The sequence below is a fragment of the Oryctolagus cuniculus genome, chromosome 15 (assembly GCF_964237555.1).
Source record: "Oryctolagus cuniculus chromosome 15, mOryCun1.1, whole genome shotgun sequence".
Lineage (NCBI taxonomy): Eukaryota > Metazoa > Chordata > Mammalia > Lagomorpha > Leporidae > Oryctolagus > Oryctolagus cuniculus.
In genome coordinates this window covers 38,989,743-39,011,308 of record NC_091446.1, presented here as the reverse complement: position 1 = coordinate 39,011,308, position 21,566 = coordinate 38,989,743, and the positions used below count along the sequence as shown (strand labels likewise).

Below are 21,566 nucleotides of genomic sequence, written 5' to 3'. Positions count from 1 at the left end.
TCCACTTCCAATCCAGCTCTCTACCTATGGCCTGGGAAAGCAGTGGAAGATGGCCCAAGTGCTCCTGGCTCCTGGCTTTAGATCAGCCCATCTGCAGCCATTGTGGCCATTTGGGGAGTAAACCAGCGGAGACCTTTCTCTCTCACTCCCTCTGTCTATAACTCTGTCTTTCAAAAAAAAAAAAAAAAAAAGAGTAAAAAAGTTTTAATTCAGAAATTCTAAGATATGAAGTATTATGACTTTCAAGTGTTTCATGATGGAACAGAGCTATCACTTATTCTTTTATCAAAACCTGAATTAAAATAGAAGAATGTTTGTGTTCTAAGGTAGCTTTTGGGGATACAGGATTATCAAAGTAAATTTTATCAGAATTTTGAATGTAACAATTTGATATTCAATACAAAAACAAACATGGAAAACTATTAATAACTTTCTCATTGATGTCGTGTAGAAAAATACGATAAAGAAAACAGAAATTTAACTCAGGAGGCAGGCATTTGGCCTAGCAGTTAAGATGCTGGTTGGGACTCCCAGATCCTATATCATAGTGCCAAGTTCAAGTCAGCTTCATCCCTGATGCCAGCTACCTGCTAGTGAGCATTCTAGGAGGCAGCAGGTGATGATTCCTGGTAACTTGGGTCTCTGCCACCCATGTGGGAGGGCTAGATTGAGTTCCCAGCTCCTGCCTTCAACCTGGCTCAGCTTCACCCCAAGTATTATGGGCATTTGGGGAATGAACCAGTAGATAAGAACTCTGTCTCTTTGCCTTTCAAATTAAACAAAAAGAAACTAAAAATAAATTTAACTGGGATGCATCTGCTCCTTAGTAAAGCTTTAAAGTAGGACCTCTTGTATAGTGAAATTAAATTCAAGATAAGGTTGAGGAGCTGGCATAGTGGTGCAGTGGCCATATCAGTATCTCATACCAGAGCAGTGGCACAAGCCCTGGCTGCTCTGCTTCCAATCCAGCGCCCTGCTAATATGCCTAGGAAAGCAGTGGAAGGTGGCCTTCATCCTTGGGCCCCTGCCACCCTTGTGAGAAATCTAGATGGAGTCCTAGACTCCTGGCTTTCTGGGCCATTACAACCATTTGGAGAGTGAACCAGTGAATGGAAAGTCTCTTTCTCTCTTTGTCTTGCCTTTTATCATTCTGATATTCAAATAAAAATTAATTTAAAAATTAAATAAGGTTAAAATAATATGTGAATTGAAGCAGAATGGACACTAAGTAGTAAACAAACTTTAAGATTAAATTATTAAAATTATTTAAAATTTTATTATTTTATATTGTAATCTTAAAATATGTGATTATACAGTGGAAAAAATCATAGAGGTCCATGTTAAGCACTTGTAAAACATGATTTTTGGCTAGTTATTGTAGTTACTAAAAAAATAAACTTTTTCTGCTGTTTGCATGTTTACTGAACACACTGAGTTTGAAAAACTGAGTGGCCTCTACCTAGAACAGGCATGGAGAATGTTTTCCTGCCAGGGTCCATTTATAACATCCTTCGGGAGCCATGTAAAATTGTGAACTTAAAAATTAGCCTGCTAGGGCTAGCAATGTAGAACAGCAGGTTAAGCTGCCACTTGCAAAACACCTGCATTCCTTGTGAGTGCTGGTTCTAATCCCAACTACTCCACTTCCAATCCAGCTCTCTGCTGATGCGCCTGGGGAAAGCTGTGGAAGATGGCCCAAGGACTTTGGCCCCTTGGGCCCCTGCATTCCATGTGGGAGACCCCTGATGGAGTTCCAGATTCCTGGCTTCGGTCTGGCCCAGCCCTGGCCACTGCAGCCGTTTGGAGAGTGAACCAGTGGATGAAAGATCTCTCTCTCTCTTTCTCTGGATCTGCCTTTCAAATAAATACATCCTTTTTAAAAAAAAAAAAAAAATTAGCCTGCTATAGATGTATTGGATGGCGAAGCCTGAATGTGGTTGCCTTGGCAGGGCCAGTCCAGATGATTTCATGCGCCTTATATGGCCTGCAGGCTAGATGTTCCCCACCTATGACCTAGAGAGTGAAGTTAGGCTACTTATTATGTTGAGTGGAAAAATTTGTGGATTTTCTCCCTCAATGAATTCTAAAAATGTTTTTTACCCTGTGTGCTCTGTTTGTACTTATCTTCACTCTGTCACAGCTGTTTCAGTATCCTGCTACTATCTGTTCTTCCACACATCCAGCCCACTGTTTGGGGCTGGCCACATTCCAGGGTTCATCTGTAGTGTTCTTCTGCAAGGCTCATAGACAGCATTTTCAAAATTGCCCAGAAACCAGGTGTAATATCTGTGGTGGGTACAAATTTCAGAGGGTTTATAATATTCTCTAACCTTTAATTTAGTCTGAAGCTTTGTGTCATATTAAAGAAGCCCAACAGTTTCCTTTCTTTAATCAAATGGTAAACTTAGGGACCAATTTTTTTTTTTTATTTAAGATTTGCTTATTTTATTTGAAAGGTAGAGTTACAGAGTAGAGGAGGGCAGACACACACACACACACACACACACACATGCACGCACATTGAGAGAGAGAGAGATAGAGGGAGGTATCTTCCATCTGCTGGTTCACTCCTCAGTGGTGTATACGGCCAGAGCTGGGCCAATTCGAAGCCAGGAGCTTCTTCCAGGTCTCCCTTGTGAGTACAGGGGCCCAAGGACTTGCGCCATCTTCTGGCACTTTCCCAGGCACAGTAGCAGGGAGCTGGGTTGGAAGTGGAGCATCTGGGACTTGAACCGGTGCCTATATAGGATGCTGTACCGCAGGCAGCGGCTTTTCCTCCTTTGCCACAGCACCGGCCCCCTAATAGTTTCTTGATTCGACTCTCTAGCCTTTAATTAATCTGCTTACCATTGCACAACATACTGTCCTGTTTTTTTCTCATGAAAGTCTCACTTTAAATGTAAGGTTTGTCTTGTGCAACCTAGGATGGGGCAACTGCTATTTTTAAAGTTTTCTTTTATTCATCTGTTAACCTATGAAAATGTCCATGAATAACTTTATGTCTTACTAGGTATAAACTATCAAGAACACAGACATTTTACAAACAAGAAACTAATTAGACCAAGATGTCTTTTTTCATGTTGTTTAAGCTTTTTTGATCACAAAAAATAGAAAGCCAATGCACTTATGCCTCCTTTTGGCAAAAGGAAATTTATTGGAACGATACACATAGATTAGAACCAAAAATAGGAATGCTATTCTTTTCCTCTTAGCTGGTAGGTCTTTTGTATATTCCTCTGTGTAAAATCTGGAAAGACCGCCTCTGCTTGACTTACGAAGAAGCATCAGTGCCCATCGTGCCAGACCATCTTCTTGCCTATAGATGGGCTGCCTTTTGGTTGAATGTCTATAACTGTTCTAATCCATGGCCATTTATTCTGCAAAAAGAATGGCAATAATGCTGTGGGGACCTTGAGTGAGGAAGTTTCAGTGGATGGAAACATTGGATCATTGGATTTGGCAGCCATGATAAATGTGCTGAACATTTCTTTCCTCAGTTTTTTATACTTTTCCTGCCATTGGCCTTTCTCAGTAAAGCTTCTGAGCAATCCCTGATCATTGCTTGCATTTCCTCACTCCCCATTCATTCGTCAACCCATTTCATACAGGTTCTGCTACCACCATGCCCCTGAATCTCTTGTCTCTTGTTGTTCCCAAGATTTTGTTTGCTCACTCTGGTAGACACGTTTTAGGTCTAACTAGTCTTTATCATTTAACATTTTTGGTCATATTTTTTCTCAAAACTTTTATGATTAATTTTAACATATTATCTTCTTGTAGATTTCTTGTCTCTTGAGCATTCTTATTCCAGTTTGCTTACATCATGCATGCTAATGTATGGTTCTGTCATATTAGTTTTCTGCTGCTATATAATAATAACTCTATCACTTCAAAAGCTTCCATTTATTTTGTCATGAGACGCATGCTACTTTTGTCCAGTATGCTGCACATTGGTTTCCTTTCTAGTTAGTAAAAAATGCTGTGTTTTTATAACCCAGTCTAGAATTTTCTTCAAATATGCCCTCATCTCTCTCTCTCTCTTTCTCTCTCTCTCTTTGTTTTTAAGATTTATTTATTCATTGGAAAGGCATAGTTACAGTAAGGCAGAGAGAAAGGTCTTCCATCTGCTGTTCTACTCCCCATATGGCCCCAATGGCTGGAGCTGGCCTGATTTGAAGCCATGAGCCTGGAGCTTCCTCTGGGTCATCCATGCAGCTGCAGGGGCCCAAGGACTTGGGCCATCCTCCCCTGTCTTCCCAGGCACATCAGCAGGGAGCTGGATTGGAAATGGAGCAGCTGGGACTTGAACCAGTGTCTATATGGGATGCTGGCACCCCAGGTGGCAGCTTCACCCACCATGCCACTGTGCTAGCCCCAAATATGCCCTTTTCTTTACACTGGGCTATCAACATATGTCTATTCTGAAAGTTGAAGTAAAGCATTTTACATTGTTCATTTAGTAAATTGTGGGATTATTCTCTCATTTGCTTGCTTCAGCCTTAGATGTGAAATAGCTGTTACTGTTTTGCCCTAACTTGACCCAGGCTGCGAGTCCTCTTTATTCCCTACTTCTGCTGTCTCAGTTCAGACTTTGTCTCTTAGAGAAGGCCTGGTTTAGTTTTCAGAACTATTTGCCTTCCGGCTATTCCCTAGACTGCTACCAGAGTGATTTTTCCAAAAATACAAATATGATCGTGTCACTTCCTGCTTGGAAGTCCTCAGTGATTTGCCCTATCTTCTTGCAAGATGGGTCTGAGACTTGATGCCATGGCCACTTCTTACTTTTCCAGTCCATCTCTGTGGGCCAATATGCCTTTCTGATTCTGTATTCTAGCCACACTGCTCCCTAAGTCCTATTATTGTGCAGTTTTTGAGAATGTCCATGACAGTTATCAACAAAAACATACCTTGCTGTGTGTATTAATCCATTTTGTGTTGTTATAATTAAATAGCTAATGTTGGCTATTTTATAAAGGAAAGAGTTTCCTTTTGCTCATGGATTGGTGGCTGGAAGGTCTAAACAGCATGATGCTGGCATACTGTTGAGGCCCCTTCTGGCTATGTTGTATAACATGGCAGAAGAGTGGAAAGGGAACCAGCCACGTGCAGCAGGGCCACAACCCACTCTTGGGACAACTAATCCAGCCACAGAAAACCTGACCCACTCCATTCATGAATTAGGTCTCTATGACCTGATGACCTTCACTAGGCCCCACCCCTGAAAGGTTCCACTTCTTAGGGCGAGCATTCGGCCTAGTGACTAAGACACCCTTCAGGATGCCTAAATCTCATATCCGAGTGCCTGGGTTTGACTCCCAGCCCCAGCCTGTGGTTCCAGCTTCCTGCTAGTGCAGGTTCTGGGAGGCAGCAATAATGGCTCAAGTATTTGGGTTCCTCCACCCACATTGGAGACCTGGATTGTATTCTCAGCTTTCAGCTTTGCTCTGACCCCATTCCCCATCCTGTACTCCTTATCCCCATTGCAGGCATTTGAGAAGTAAACTAGAAAATGGGAGATATCTCCTTCTTTGTCTATCTGTCTCTCTACTCTCTACCTCCATAATAATAATAATAATAATAATAATAATGTGTCCTGGAGTGAGCCTTGTGGCACAGTAGGTTAAGCCAACACTTGGGACATCCACATCCCACATCTGAGTGCTGGTTAGAGTCCCAGATAATGCAGCCTCAAAAGCAGCAGTTGATGGCTCAAGTGCTTGGGCCCCTGCCACCTACATGGACACTCAAATAGAGTTCTAGGCTTCTGACTTCAGTCTGGTTCAGCCCTGGCTATCGCTGGCATTTGGGGAATGAGCCAGCAGATGGGAGGGTGCACACTCTCATTTTCTCTCTCTGTCTGCCTTTCTAGTAGGTGAAAATAAATAATTTTTAAAAAATGTTCCAGTGTCTCAAAGCCACCACACTGCAGACCAAGCTTCTAGAACATGAACCTTTGGGGATAGTCCACCTCCACACTACACAGTATGCAAAGTTATTGTAATACATTTGGAGTTATGTTAACAAAGCCCAATACTGCAAGACCATTGTATAAGACACGGTTGGTCTTTTACAGATTGGTCACTTTTATTAACATTTGTAAATAAAATGTATAGTGCATCAAATTTGTCATTTGCTCCTGTTATTATTTAAGATTTTCTGGCAGAACTAAAAACACAAATAAGCAAACTTAATCCCAGTAGTTAATAAGATTCTTAAACATCTTGATATTTATGGCCAGGAATGATTTACTTTGTCAAATTTATAGTTTGTTTAGATTTTATTTTCCTGATTTGCATACTAGCTTTGTGAATTGAGCAACTGGTTTAATTTACCAAGATTATGCAAATTATGCTATTTAGCAAGGCCTTTATAGGAAAAATATTGTGAATCACTGGTTTATTTAAGTTTTCAATTCTGTCTCTTATTTTGGGAATCTACATTACAAATCTTGAAATTAGAATTGTTAGTTTAATAACTGTTAGTTTCCTGACTTATTACATAGTGTTCTTTTGTTTGTTTGTTTCTGTTTTTTATTACTTGGAGATTCCCACGTGTGAGCTAAGCAAGGTTCTTTGGGACTTCCTTTTATTAAGAGGTAGAGAAAGGGGGAGGGAAAGAAAAGAAAACATGGAGTCTTTCCTAGGTTGCTAGTATATCAGAGGTTTCCCTGAAGTATACTTAGTTTTTGTGTTTATGTTCTTTTTTTTTTTCTAGTTAGGTGAATTGCTCTTAAAGTTATTAAATTCTGGGGCAGGCATTTGGTGCAGCAGTTAAAACACCACTTTGGATGCCTGTCTCTTGGGTTCAAGTCCCAGGTCTGCTTCTGACTCCAACTTCCTGCTTTTAAGCACACACCCTGAGAGGCAGCAGGTGATGGATGAAGCACTTGGGTTCCTGCCACCTATGTGGAAGGCCCAGAATGAGTTCCACATTTCTGATTTTGGCCTGCTAAGCCCCAGCTTTTGTGGGAATTTGGGCAGTGAACCAGCAGATGGAAGATTAGCTCATCTCTAACTCCATCGTTGCCTCTATCTATCTCTGTTTCTCTCTCTCTCTCTCCCTCTCTCTCTCTGTGCCTTTCAGATAAGTAAATAACTTTTTAAACAGTTCTTAAATTTTATTCAGCAAGCATACATAAATATCGAGAAGATAATGCTAGTCACAAAAAGTGAAAATAAGCTGATGAGTTTACATACTTAATATCATGTGGTAAGCTCTTAATGAGTAACAGTTACCATGCCAAGAGATTCTGTGCTATGATGGTTTACAGACTTCCTGGTCATTTGCACTGGAATTTGAATTTTGGCTTCTTAATAGGTCAGTGAATTTGAACATAGTACCTTAAATTTCATACCTGTAAAATGAGGTATAAATACACCTCTCATAGGGATGTTGTAATGTATTTAGCATCTAATATTAAGTAGGTATATAACAGACACTCAATAAATGACTAGTTTGGGTCTGGCATTGTGGCACAGTGGGTTAAGCCACTACCTACAATATTGGCATCCCATATCAGAACTCTGGATCTAGTCGTGGCTCCTGTGCTTCCAGTCCAGCTCCCTGGTAATGCACGCAGGAAAGCAGTCGAGAATAGCCCAAGTGGTTGGGCTCCTGACACCCATGTGTGAGACCTGAATGGAGTTCCAGGCTCCTGGCTTCTGCCTGGCCCAGCACTGGCTGTTGTCATCTCGGGGAATGAACCAGCATATGGAAGATCTCTTTTCTGTGCTTCTGCCTCTTCATCTGTCACTCTGCCTTTCAAATAAATAAATATTTTTAAACCTAAGGTTTAAAATAACTTGTTTTATTGTGATGTTCATAGTAATAACTTACTGAGCACTCATTATCATTGGTCATACACAAGACCCTAGATTAGATTGTAATTCTGAGACCAGATTGATATCCTACATCTATTAGAAGACTACTTTTTTTCTGTTAGACAATATGTTTAACTTTTATAGACTGAGTGTTATAGGCTAATCCTAACAAAGAATTCAAGGAGTTTGGGGCTGGCACTGTGGTATAATGGGTGAAGCTGCCACCTACAGTGCTGGCATCCCATGTGGGTGCCTGTTTGTGTCCCAGCTGCTCCACTTCCAATCCAGCTTCCTGCCAATGCACCTGAAAAAGCAGCAAAGGCAGCCCCAAGTGCTGCTTACTAATATACCTGGGAAGCAGCTGGTGATGGTCCAAGTGCTTGAGTTCCTGTCACCCAAATGAGAGACCTGGATAAGTTTCTAGTTACTGGCCCAGGCTATTGACAGCATTTAGGAAACAAGCCAATTGGTGGAAAATCTTTTTGTCTCTCTCTGTTACTCTGCCTTTCAAATTGATTTAAAAAATAAACAAAAAGAAAAAGCAACTGGGGCTAGCATTGTGACGCAACTGGTAAAGCTGCCACCTGTGACACCTGCATCCCATATGTACATGGGTTCATGTCCCAGCTGCTCCACTTCTGATCCAGCTCCCTGCTGATTGCCTGGGAAAAGTACTAGAAGATGTCCCAAGTGTTTGATCCCTTGCACCCACATAGGAGACCCAGATGAAGCTCCTGGCTTTGGCCTGGTCCAGGGCTACCCATTGCGGCCACCTGAGGAGTGAACCATTGGGTAGAACATCTGTATGTCTGTCTCTCTGTAACTCTTTCAAATAAATAAATCTTTTTTTAAAAAAAAGAGCAGTTGGTTTTATAGAAATGATATAAACACCAGAAAAAGCTCAACAGCGAAGTTATGATAGAGTATGCTGCACTTACAGATAACACTGTGCCTCAGTGCTTGGACACTGGCCAAGCTTATTATTTCTAATGATGTCATCTCATGTCGGTCAGAGTGGCTGCGCTCTACATACTCCTGTATGGATTCAAGCTGACTGATGCTCTAACATCTCAATTCTTAGCCTATATGATAATTCAGTGGAGGAAGAGAGAACTGGAGTTTTGCCCACCAGTCTTACATGCATTGGTTCTTTCTGGTCCAGAAATGACAGACATCATTTCCACTTGAGGCCCGTTAGAACTAATTATGATGGCCACCTGACTGTGAGAGTCTGGGGCATGTGGGGAGAACACGTAGATACTTGGTGAGTGTAACTGCTTCTGCTACATAACATAGGAGCTGACTCTAAAAAGATAGCTGGAAATCAATCTGATGCCTGAAGAAGGAGGAGATGAAAAAGAAATTATTTTTCTGCTGTTGAAGTAATCTTTGGAGTAAAAATGTGATATTAAGGAAGTTAACAACTATATCCTCTTAAATGTCTGGAAGCTGGAACATAGTGTATAAAAATCTGAGAGCTGGGGACCAGTGCTGTGGCCTAGCGGGTAAGGCCTCCGCCTGCAGTGGCAGCATCCCAAATGGATGCTGGTTCGAGTCCCAGCTGCTCCACTTCTGATCCAGCTCCCAACTGATGCACCTGGGAAAGCAGCAGAAGACCTAAGTACTTGGGCCCCTGCACCCACGTGGGAGACCTAGAAGTTCCTGGCTCTTGGCTTTGGCCTAGCTCAGCCCCAGCCATTGTGGTCATTTGGGGAGTGACCCAGCGGATGGAAGGTATTCTCTCTCTCTTTTTTTCTGTCTGCCTTTCAAATAAATAAATAAGTCTTTAAAAAAAATTATGAGAGCCTGGATTAATCCCTGACATGGCTATATAGCTGAATCTTGTACTAGTAACATGGTCTTACTTATAATTATAAAATATATATTATCTATTATGAATTTTATAGTGGAAAACGTGACTACATTGTGCTATAGGAAGCTTACTCTATGAACTGTATCTAACGACGCTTAGATACTTAAAAAAAATTCCTGTTATGTATAAAGTGTGATCACAGTGCTTAGAAAAAATACTCTGAAGAATTGTTTTACTTGAACTCTCAAGTTATCTATTTGTCTGTTTGAGGGATAGAAAGAGACAGCTGAGAGAGAGAGACAGAGCTGTTACCCTCTGGTTCACTCCTCAAATGCCTCTGACAGTTGTGGTTGGACAGCAGGAACCCATTTACTTGAACCATCACTGTGCCTCCCAGGATCCTTATCAACAGGAAGCCAGAAGCAGGAGCCACAGCTCCATACTGAACCCAGGTACTCTGATATGGGACGTGGGCATCAATTGGCATCTTAACTGCTAGGCTAAGTACTGCCACTGAACTTTCAAAGTTGTATCAAATGACAGGAAAGCCTCAGGGAATCAATCTATGAATTGCATACCTGTTAATTATTAAGTATATTTCTAAAAATCACAAAAATTGTATTAAAGTAGCAGTTAACATTAATGGACTGTATACCATGTGCAGGGAATAGTGCTAATCATTTCATATGTACTATCAGTATTAAATCTCACAATATTCTGTAAGGTAGGTACTATTATTAGTGCCGTTTCCAAACTTTCTCAATTTGTAAGCATTTAGATGATACAGCTCTTTTATACTTAAGACACTTCAGTCCTAGAAAAGTTAAGTCAGCTGTGCATGTCAGTTATATCTGTCTATCATGTATCATAAGATTTAAATGTTACAAATGTTTGTGTTTTCTGCAATAAAATAATTTATATGTAGGTTGCAGGGATTATGCTGCAATGTTAACTTTTCTGTTTTTAGGGTTTGGACAGAGGAGCCAAAGGCCAAATTTCCACTTTCAGCAGTTTTGTTTCAACTGTCAGCCAGAAGAAAGAAGCCCCTGAGAACAGAAGTTCACCTACACATCTTGTTTTCCCTAACATCAAGAATGGTAATAGTTGATATATCTATTATTTATAAAGTAGAATTTTAATTATTCAGTATTGTTCTTGTAGTTTTAGTTAATACAATGAAAAAGAAATAAGCTACATAAGGTATTTTTAGATGATTGTTATCTAGAGTAAGAATATGCAGTAAAACTCATGAATAATAAAGTTTACATAGAGAGCTAGTTGTAACATTAATACAATAAAGTTTAAATGTCTATAAAATATATATTTTAGTATAATACAAATATACATTCAGTAAATTTCCAGTAGTCAATCAATAATCAATTATAAGTTGACAGAAATATATGATATTTAGTATTTTTTCTAAGGAAATAAACATAAAAGGAAATATATAAAACCTATACAGAGAAAACTATAAAATGAGATCAAAAGACTAAAAGCTTTAAATGGAAAACTTATTAAGTTTATCCACTACAGTCAATAATTTTCAACATTTTTGGAGAAACTTAACAGAATGATTCTATATTTGATCTATAAGAATAAATGTTGGCTGGCACTGTGGCTCACTAGGTTGATTCTCTGCCTGCAGCGCCAGCACTCTGGGTTCTAGTCCCGGTTGGGGCGCCGGTTCTGTCCCGGTTGCTCCTCTTCCAGTCCAGCTCTCTGCTGTGGCCCAGGAAGGCAGTGGAGGATGGCCCAAGTCCTTGGGCTCTGCACCCGCATGGGAGACCAGGAGGAAGCACCTGGCTCCTGGCTTCGAATCTGCTCAGTGCACCCGCCGTAGCGGCCATTTTGGGGAGTGAACCAAAGAAAGGAAGACATTTTTCTCTGTCTCTCTCTCTCTCACTGTCTAACTCTGCCTGTCCAGGAAAAAAAAAAAAAAAAAAAAAAGAATAAATGTCTCTGAGGATGTAAGAAAAAATAATGAAGGTACCCACTTCCCCATAATGCCATAAAAGCTATATTAATGATAGTATTGCCACTGAGACAAAGACAAAGCCAAATAGATGGAGATAGATAAGTATAAAATATTTAAGTGGCATTAAATTATTCAAAAAGTTGAATTAGGTCAACTACTCAAAAATAATAGTTATCCATTTTTTAAAAAGTAAATAAAAGTAGAAGACAATGCACATACTCACCAACCCAGTAATTCTATTTCTTTGAATTTAGGCTGAGGAAATAATGTAACAAATGTACAAAGACACATGGAAAGGATGTACATTATTTATAATAACAGTATTTGAAGTTAATATAAATGGATTGGTTGACTAATATGTTAATTCATATTATAAATATTCTGCTTCCATTAAGAAAAATGTAATAATGTATGTAAAGTGACTAGAAGAAATGCCCATAATACATTGTAAAATGAAAATGCAAATTATACAATTATAGGTAGATATATAGTTGTGTTTTTGTTTTTTTTAGTGGAGGGAAACCTTTTGTACTTTGAGCGTAGAAGGATGCCCACCAATCTTTAATGCTAGCCTCAGGAGTTGGGACTGGGTGTACCTTATTAATGTTTTTATATAACTACATTTTTTGATCACCAGAAACACATATTGCATGCTTTTAAATACCTTTCACCCTGTAACAAGACAAGACAAAACTGCAAAGGTGTAAATGCCTCTCATACTTCATCAAAAGAAAGAAATCTAGAAAAATTAAAGAGTTTCTGGTAAATTACCTGTGTTCATAAGCTGTATGTGGCATAAATAGTTCTTGCACAGATTTTCTGTTTGACAGTCCTAAGCTAGCGCTAGACCTACTCTCCAGTCTTACAGGTTAGTATTTTACTACCTCGTGTATGGATCCTTTATCGTTGATGGTGTTTTGCTTCCTTTTCTTATTTACACACACACACATTCCATCACACCCAGGAAAATGCCAGTACTTGTGTGTCATGGTGTCACAGTTCCCCCAGCCCACAACAGCACATCAAACCTCTAACCATGGTTTCATTACAGAAAGAGAAAAATAAAGAAAATACACCAGAATTTAAGAGAGGAGTTAATAATTATTTCTGTTTTGGACATATTTGGACTAGATAAGAACTAGTAACTTTCATTTGATTAATATTTAAAATTTGGAGAAGACTAGCCGGCGCCGTGGCTCAATAGGCTAATCCTCCACCTTGCGGCGCCGGCACACCGGGTTCTAGTCCCGGTTGGGGCGCCGGATTCTGTCCCGGTTGCCCCTCTTCCAGGCCAGCTCTCTGCTATGGCCAGGGAGTGCAGTGGAGGATGGCCCAGGTGCTTGGGCCCTGCACCCCATGGGAGACCAGGAAAAGCACCTGGCTCCTGGCTCCTGCCAGGATCAGCGCGGTGCGCCGGCTGCAGCGGCGGCCATTGGAGGGTGAACCAACGGCAAAGGAAGACCTTTCTCTCTCTGTCTCTCTCTCTCACTGTCCACTCTGCCTGTCAAAAAAAAAAAAAAAAAAAAAAAAAAATTTGGAGAAGACTTTTAAAAATATTCTTTTGAACCTCACAACGTTGACATAAGATGGAATAGATATTAGAATACCTATTTTATTAGTTGTATTAGTTTTCTATTGCTGCCTAACATATTAATGGCTTAAAAGCAACAACCCATTTATTATCTCACCATTCTCTAGGTCAGAAGCCTAGTGGATGTGGCTGGGTTTTCTACTCAAGATCTTACAAGGCTGATATCAAAGCATTCTTTGGACTGGGCTCAGAGCAAGAATCCTCTTCCAGTTATCTTCAAGTTGTTGGTAGAATTCATTGTGTGATTGTGAGACTGTTGTCCAGTTACCTTGCTGATTGTCAGTCAAGAGATGCTCTTAGCTCCTAGAGGCCACGCACAGTTCCTTGCCGTGGGCCTTCTCATGGACCTTATAGAATACAGAAGCTTACTCATTCAAGGCCAGCAGCAGGATCTTTGTATCAAATTCTCTTTATTCTAATCTCTCTGACTTTCTCTTCTGCAACTAGTGAGAGAAAAGTCTCCTAAAGGGCTTGTGTTGTTTAGGTTTTGCCTATCTGGTTAATGTCCCCATTTTAAGATCACATTTATAGTTACTGGAGTTTAAGAACTTCCACATATATCTCTTTCCTAAGTTAGGAACCTTAAGAAAATGAAAATATAGGCCTATGGAGAATGACAGGGACTTAAAAAGAAATAGATAGCCATAAACTTCTTTGGACTTTCTGTCCAAATACCTTAGCTTTTTATTCTGCCTATCAATTTTCCATCTTTACCATTCTATCTACACTGTTATTTTGATCTCTGAACTCAGCTTGCCAACCTACATGCTAGCAAGTCCTTGAGTGAGCATACTGACTCTGGATGTGATCCACCTATTTGAGCTCCCACCACTTGAGTGCTTCTCTCTCGTCTGTGCTAGCCCTATGGAATCTTGACTCAGCCCCTTGTTGTATTTATGCTCATCATCCTAAATGAACAGCTCCTTAGCAGACTTTGGCTACCTTATTAGAACTCCTGTTGCTGACTTCTAGCTTTTCTCTGGATGCCACCTAAATTCAGGTGTGACTTGGAGTTGTCTACCAAAGGTCCTGCAGGAAAAAAGTCCTTATTGAATGGGAAGTTAGAGTAAGTCTTCCCAATGGAAGCATGTTTACAGTTCCTTGATCTTTTGGAAAGTCTTTCTTACTTGCCAATAAAATTGTTTCTTCAAAGATACATCATTCTTGGCAGTTAGAATTTTCCTCCCTCTTCTCTGGTAGTGGGACCCATGCTGGCCATTCTCTAACAGCTTTTCTCCCTGTCTGATCTCCAAGTGGTATTAGCGAAGCTACAAAAGCCCAGCGTGGGTTTACCTAACAGCTGAGGGATGCCTTTCCTCCTTGTAGAGCACATAACTAGGTATGCCTGTCAAGTTGGCTGATCTTTTAAAGATCTGAGAAGTGTAGGCGTTTTACCTACTATAACAGCTGCTAAGGATGATACATCTTCAGAGACACAATGTAGAAGATAAGTAATAGAGAGGAGGTTGCACTACATTCTATCTTCCATTTTTTAAATTTAAATTTTCCTTCTAAAGTTATTATGCCCCTTTTCAGACTTAGATGTTTCATAGAACATCTTTATAAAAAAATAAAGCAATTACACAAATCATTTTAAATGTCTTTGCAAGGGAAAAATAAGGTGGTCTTCAGCTCAAATAGTGATTGAATCTATGTATGGGCCCTATGATCTATTTGCAGGTAAAGTTCCCCAGGGTTTTATAGTTTCTCTAAGAGCAATCTGGGGGACACAGTGGGAAACAAGCTGTTAGAACAAACCCATGGTGAGAGTGAAAGACTTTATGTGTTAGGATTCCTTCCTGAGAAGTGCTTTCAAGGCCTCAAATGACCCCCTCTGCAGGTTTCCTTGGAAAGTGGACTGATTTTGTACTAAATCACCAAGCTCTTTCTCTAGGTCAGAGTAAGTACTTTGGATTTGGTTTTTCTTAACTATTCCTTTGGGAGAGGTTTATCTATAACAAATGTAAATTATTTTTGCTTCAGTTATTTGTCTGTTTCTCTGTCTTTACTAATCTTTGCTCCTGCAGCTTTTATTTTGGAGAGGAAAAGGGCTATCTCTTCTTTGTATATATTAAAGTTATGCATTGTGGCATAATGGGTTAAGCCACCGCCTATGAGGCCAGATTCCCATGCGGGCTCTGGTTCATGTCCTGGCTGCTCCACTTAGATCTGGTTCTCTGCTAATGGCCTGGAAGATAAGCAGCTGATGTCCAAAGTAGTTGGGCCCCTATACGCAATAGGGGGACCCAGATGAAACCCCTGGCTTTTGGCTTCAGCTTGGCTGAGCCCTGGCCATTGTGGCCATTTGGCGAGTAAACCAGCAGATGAAATATCTCCCTCTCTCTCTCTCTCTCTCTCTCTCTCTGTCTCTTCCTCTCTCTAACTGGCTTTCAAATAAATCTTTTTTTAAAAAGGTTAACTTTCTAAAAAAAATATGTATTTGAAACACAGAGTTATGGATAGAGGAGGAGAGAGAGGGAGAGAGATTCCATTGACTGATAAACTCCCCAAATGGCTGCAAAAGCCAGGTCTGGGCCAGGCCAAGAACCAGGAACTCCATCCTGGGCTCCCACTTGAGTGGCAGGGGCCCTAGCACTTGGACCATTTTCTGCTCCCTTTCCAGGTGCGTTAGCAAGGAGCTGGATTCGAAGCAGAACAACTGGACTCCAGCAGGCGCTGCTGTATGAGAAGCTGGTGTCACAAGTAGCAGTTTATCCCCCTGTGCTGCAGTGCCAGCCCAGAAGTTAGCTTTCTGAATACATAGCATATTGATATGCTTCAAAAATAAAAACTTCAAAAATAAGTATGTTTCAAACATCTCACTTTAACATTCTTCCCTGTCTCTTATATTCTTTTCTATGTTTATTTATGCAAATACAAGTAAATAACAACATAAGTTCTCATTTATACTTTGGGCAACGTGTTGTTTACTTTTTCAGTTCATGTATTCAAGGTATCTTTCTGAATCAGTACATAGAAAGTGTCCTTAATCTGTTTTTTTAATATTCATTTTATTCACTTGAAAGAGTTAGAGAAGGGGAGACAGAGAGATCTTTTCCATCTGCTAGTTCACTCCCCAAATAACTACAGTGGCCAGGGCTTGTCCAGACTAAAGCCCAGAGCCAGGAACTTCTTCTGGGTCTCTCACGTCAGTGCAGGGACTCAAGCACTTGGGTTATCTTTCACTGCTTTCCCAGGCACATTAGCAAGGAGCTGAATGCAAAGTGGAGCAAGTGGGACTTGAATTGGCACCTGCGTGGAATGCCAGCATTGCAGGCCACGGCTTTACCCTCTATGCCACAATGTCAGCCCCATCCTTATTCTTTTTTACAACTATATTCTCTTGTATTGAATGTACCAAAATTTATTCAGACTCTCTTTAAAAGATTTGAGTTGTGTCCATTCTTTTGTTATTGTAAAAAGTACCACAATGAATGTATATAATGTCATTTTGTTCATCTGCAGAAACATCTGTAGGATAGTTCTAGAAGTGGATTCTTGAGTCAAAGACTAAGTACATTCAAGATCTCCTTGAGTTTTCAATATATCTGTCTTCAGGGCCTAGCATTCATGATACATGCAGTCTGTGCTCAGTAAATAATTTACCAAATAGGAAATGCATGGGTGGCACTTTTTCTGGGTTTTTGGTCTGTTTTCTCTCTTGGAATGTCAAACAAAGCCTAAGGATGTAATAAATTCTGTAAGATGGCCCGACATGTCATCTTTCCTTTAAAGATAGTCTTCTATAGATATGAATTTTGAATATATTTACAATTAAACTCATGAAAGAATAGTCCACTCATGCTGTTATTACAGTTTTACAAACACATATCCTGGCACTTAGTAAAAAAATCCATCTGCAAAAACCCATGAATGTGTCACTTTATTTGGCACTGGTGGCTAAAGTTCTGTGAGTCACAGTTTATTTTTTTTCCTTCTTTCTTCCTTTCTCTCTCCCACCTTCAATTTTATTTTTTGCCAAATGTTCAGAAAAGTCATCCTATAGACAGTGATGTAAACACCACCTGTTATGACTAATTCACTCTGGTCTTTCCCTGTTTCAGCGCCTGCCACTATTAAAGTGGTCAGAAATGGTACCAAAGTACTGAACTAATAGAGGGACCCTTCAATTTGTAGCTTTCTTATTATTTGCCTGGTATTCAGACACTATCAGTTATGATATTAAATAAGAGCTGAGTCTTTGAGTCAATTTATACCTATAACTGTCAGTGTGCTAGTTAGCCTGCATTTAGTTGTTTATGCAGTGAGGAAATTGGTTAAGTTGTAAAATATCTCCTAAACAGTTATTTATTTAGAATGTTAATTTTCCAATATATTCACTTTGCTTGATCCTTGTTCAATTTTTGGGAGGGGAGGGGTTGGATATTTTATGGTTTACTATCTTCTGCTTCCATGTGGTTTCCACAAGGTTTCTATTTTATCATTTATTTTAATATGTGGTGGAGGGTTTGAGGTTCGGCATTGTTTGCTAGTGAAAACAACACAGGTTTTATAACTTTTAGGGCTGGATTTGAATACTGGCTGTACAATTAAAAACTGTGCAATCCAGGGCCAGTGTTGTGGCACAGCAGGTGAAACCACCACCCTGCAATGCCAACATCCCATTGTGAATCCCAACTGCTCCACTTCAGATCCAGCTCCCTGATATTGGCACCTAGAAAAGCAGCAGAGGATGGCCAAGTGCTTGGACACCTTCCACCCACGTGGGAGACCCAGATCAAGTTCCAGGCTCCTGGCTTCGACTTGGCCCAGCCTCAGCTATTGCAGCCACTTGGGGAGTGAACCAGTGGATGGAAGGTAATACCTCCCCCCAATAACTCTGCCTTTCAAGTAAATAAATAAATCTTTAAAAAAATTGTATGATCCTTAAAATTAATCTTAACCTCTTTGTGTATATTTTCCCGTCTATAAAATAGGATGATAAAGAAGCTACCCTATAAAATTTTAAGGACAAATTAGAGGCCGGCGCCACGGCTCACTAGACTAATCCTCCATCTTGCGGTGCCGGCACACCGGGTTCTAGTCCTGGTCAGGGCGCCGGATTCTGTCCCGGTTGCCCCTCTTCCAGGCCAGCTCTCTGCTGTGGCCAGGGAGTGCAGTGGAGGATGGCCCAGGTGCTTGGGCCCTGCACCCCATGGGAGACCAGGAAAAGCACCTGGCTCCTGGCTCCTGCCATCGGATCAGCGCGGTGCGCCGGCTGCAGCGCGCCGGCCGCGGCAGCCATTGGAGGGTGAACCAACGGCAAAGGAAGACCTTTCTCTCTGTCTCTCTCTCTCACTGTCCACTCTGCCTGTCAAAAAATTAAAAAAAAAAAAAAGGACAAATTAGAAAATAATTTCCAAAGTATTCAGTTCTATGTCTTATGAAATTCAGTAAGAGTGTGTGTGTATGTGTGTGTGTGTGTACACATACTGAATTGCAGGGGAAGTGATTATGTTGGGGCAAAGCTTCCCATCACTCTTACCTCATAAGTAATAGTTGCCATAGATGTCTTTACATTATTGTCACACTCAGAAGAATCTAGTCAACGTCTCTATGTGTTATAAATAACAATTAAAACTTGTGAATTCATAACTCTTTAAAAAAGCCCAAAGGAGCCCATCCCAGTAGCATTGCCCCATCCTTCTGTCCAGAGGTAACTATGGTTCCCTTTTTATAGTTACTCTACAGTAGAGAATTCTGGGACAACTATTGGGACATTCAGCAGAGCTATAGTTTGGACCATGAACTAGATCCCTGGCAGATACAGGGCCTCTCCAGCTGTCTAGGGGAGTGTAGGTGAAAGCTGTGAGGTGAACTGAGTGCCCACAGTGATTCAGATGACAGCGCAACAAGAGGAGGGCAGGGACTGACTTCATCAGCCCTCTGGCAAGCCAGGCCAGGAACAAGAGTCTGGACTAGACTCACCTGTTCATTCTACCTTGAGTTGATTTTTTAAAATGATTTATTTATTTTCAAAGGGTTACACAGAGAGGGAGAGACAGAGATCTTCCAAATCTGCTAGTAACTCCCCAGATGCCCAAAATGGCCAGCTGTGGGGCAGGCTGAAGCCAGGAGCTTCATCCAGATCTCCCACACGGGTGACAGGGACCCAAACACTTGTGTCACTTACCCTGCTTTCCACAGGCCATTAACAGGGAGAGGGATCGGAAATGAAGCAGCCTGGACACAAACCGGCACCCATTTCAGATGCAGGCATTGCAGGCAGCTGTTTTATCCACCACACCACAATGCCAGCCCCTCTACCTTCAGTTTAAAAAGAAGAGTACAATTGCATTCGGCATCTTGGTTATGACAGGCATCAACCTTTACTAGCTCTTAGCCCACTCTGTTCCAGTCTGTGGAGACTGCAGCTTTCATCTTAAGGCGCTGTAATTCCTAGTCCTTCCTTAAGGTATCTGTTTACTTCTGCCTCTACTTGCGTCTCTCTGGAAGCTTGGAGAACCATCTCTTCATCTTGGGTGTTTTGAACACAGCAGTGTGCCTTGGTATGGGTCTAATGTTATCCCTTGTGCTCTGTACTTAGTAAGCTCCTTCCATCTAGTAACTCATGTGCTTAAATTCCAGAAAATTTTCTTGAATCATGCTGCTTTTTCATCCATTCTTTCTGGACCCACTGTAATTCAAAAGCCAGGGCTTCTGGACTCCTGATTTTCTTATTTTTTTTTCACTCTTTTTCCCTTTTTCTTCAGCTCTGTATTTTAGGGAATTTCCTAAAAACTGTTATTTCTGTATCATGCCTTTAATGATCAGGAATTCTTTTCTCTCTCTGCATTTTTTTGGTAGCACCTCGTTGTTTTATGGTGGTTTTATCTTTTCACCCTTTGAGAAATTCAGTGATATAGATTTTTAACCTTTTTTTCCTCTCCCTGTGTTGTCTTTTATTCCCCTGAACTGCTTTTATCTGTTTGTGTTGTTCTCTGTCTTTTGGATTGGAGGTTTCCATCAGAAATGTGATAATCCTTGGTTTTTAGCTCCTGGTTAACAGTAGGAAGCTAAGCAGAAGATTAAAAGATGAGGCATAGGTAAGAAATGTTGACCAGAAGCTTCATTATAAGGTGATGTGTATGGGCTGTTAATCTATCAGGGAGCCCTGCTGTCAGTGTCTTTGGCTATTTCTCCCTGGGCCCATCAGCTTTCCTGGAAAAGTGTCTTCCAGTCCCCTTTCTCGGGGAAACTGGGTAAATGGTTTGCTGGTGGAAGAGGGATGGGAATCTCTCTTGATTAATGGATCATTTACTATTTAGCAATTAGTCATTTCCTGCATTTACTATCGAGATCCAGCACTGTTGAATTCCAAGCCCCAAGAGGGTAATCCTGTGGTTGGATGAGAGATAAATCAGTAAGTTGCAGGGAGAGGATCTTGGGATCTGACTTTTTCTTCAGTTTCACCTAGTTTTCTTATTTTACCCTCCCTTTTTATAGCCCCCTCCTCACAACCCAGCATCCCGGCTCTTTGAGGATTCTGCAGTGTACATCAAGTTGCTTTTCCTGCTACCCTCTTGGGGCTTGGAAATCAACAGTCCTGGGTCAACCAAGCCAGCTTTCACAGGTGGCTCTGCTTTCTAGCTTCTTTTTACATTTGAGGCTATGGCCTTATTGCCTGTTCTGATTGTCCTTGCAAGCTCATGCCTTTGAAATCACAAAGGAACCTTTTGCTGTTGTTTTAGTGGAATTTGGGGAGGAATTAAATATCTGTGCTCAATCTGCCATCTTAACCTGAAAAACTTCCGTATGTTTCTTTGTTTAACAGATGAGGAATATAAAATTCTGGATGATGACATGATTTATAGTACATCGTATGTTCCAGTATCTGTTGTGCCTAATAATAAACTATCCCAAAACTTAGTGACTTAAAACAATAACGTCATTAATTTTATTCACAAATGTGTGATTTGGATGGAGATCAGCAAGGACAGGTCATCTTTGTCCTTTGAGCATCAGGTAGCTGGAATTCCAGCTGAGGTAGCTGGAATCCGCTGAAGGCCCCTCTGTCTCACGTCTGATGATGCCTGCAGGCTGCAGACTCAGGCCTTAGATGGGGCTGGGACTGGAAATACCTACACTAGGCCTTTTTGTGTGGCTTACTGGCTTCCTCACAGCCTTGCAACTGATAGCAAAGGGGGACATTCCAAAATGTGTTTGGTGCCTATTATAACCCAGTTATGCAGTGTCACTTCTGCCACATTTTAACAGGGACCCATTAAGGCTGGCCCATATTCAAATGGAGGAAAATTAGACTCCAGCTTTTCATGTGGGGAATATAAAAGAATCTATGGACATATTTTAAAGCTATCACATCTGTGAATATGAAATAGAGATCCAGAAAAAGAAGCCAGGCTTTTT

The 21,566-nt window shown here is 40.8% G+C and overlaps 1 protein-coding gene across 12 annotated transcripts in view; it reads left to right on the top strand.

The window, feature by feature from the left end:
• Positions 1-21,566, top strand: part of HECTD2 (HECT domain E3 ubiquitin protein ligase 2) — a 101,673-nt gene that overhangs the window by 5,767 nt on the left and 74,340 nt on the right. For 11 of the 12 annotated variants that reach the window (XR_011382370.1, XR_007910908.2, XM_051823369.2 and 8 more), the window contains exon 2: positions 10,601-10,730. Coding sequence is in view for 10 of the 12 variants with exons in the window: in XM_051823369.2 (XP_051679329.2) it covers positions 10,601-10,730 (130 nt within the window). In the remaining 2 variants the exon portion in view is untranslated. Of the gene's footprint in view, positions 1-10,599; positions 10,731-17,851; positions 18,018-21,566 lie in introns of those variants that run through there. The other variant, XM_051823370.2, reaches the window with a different exon arrangement.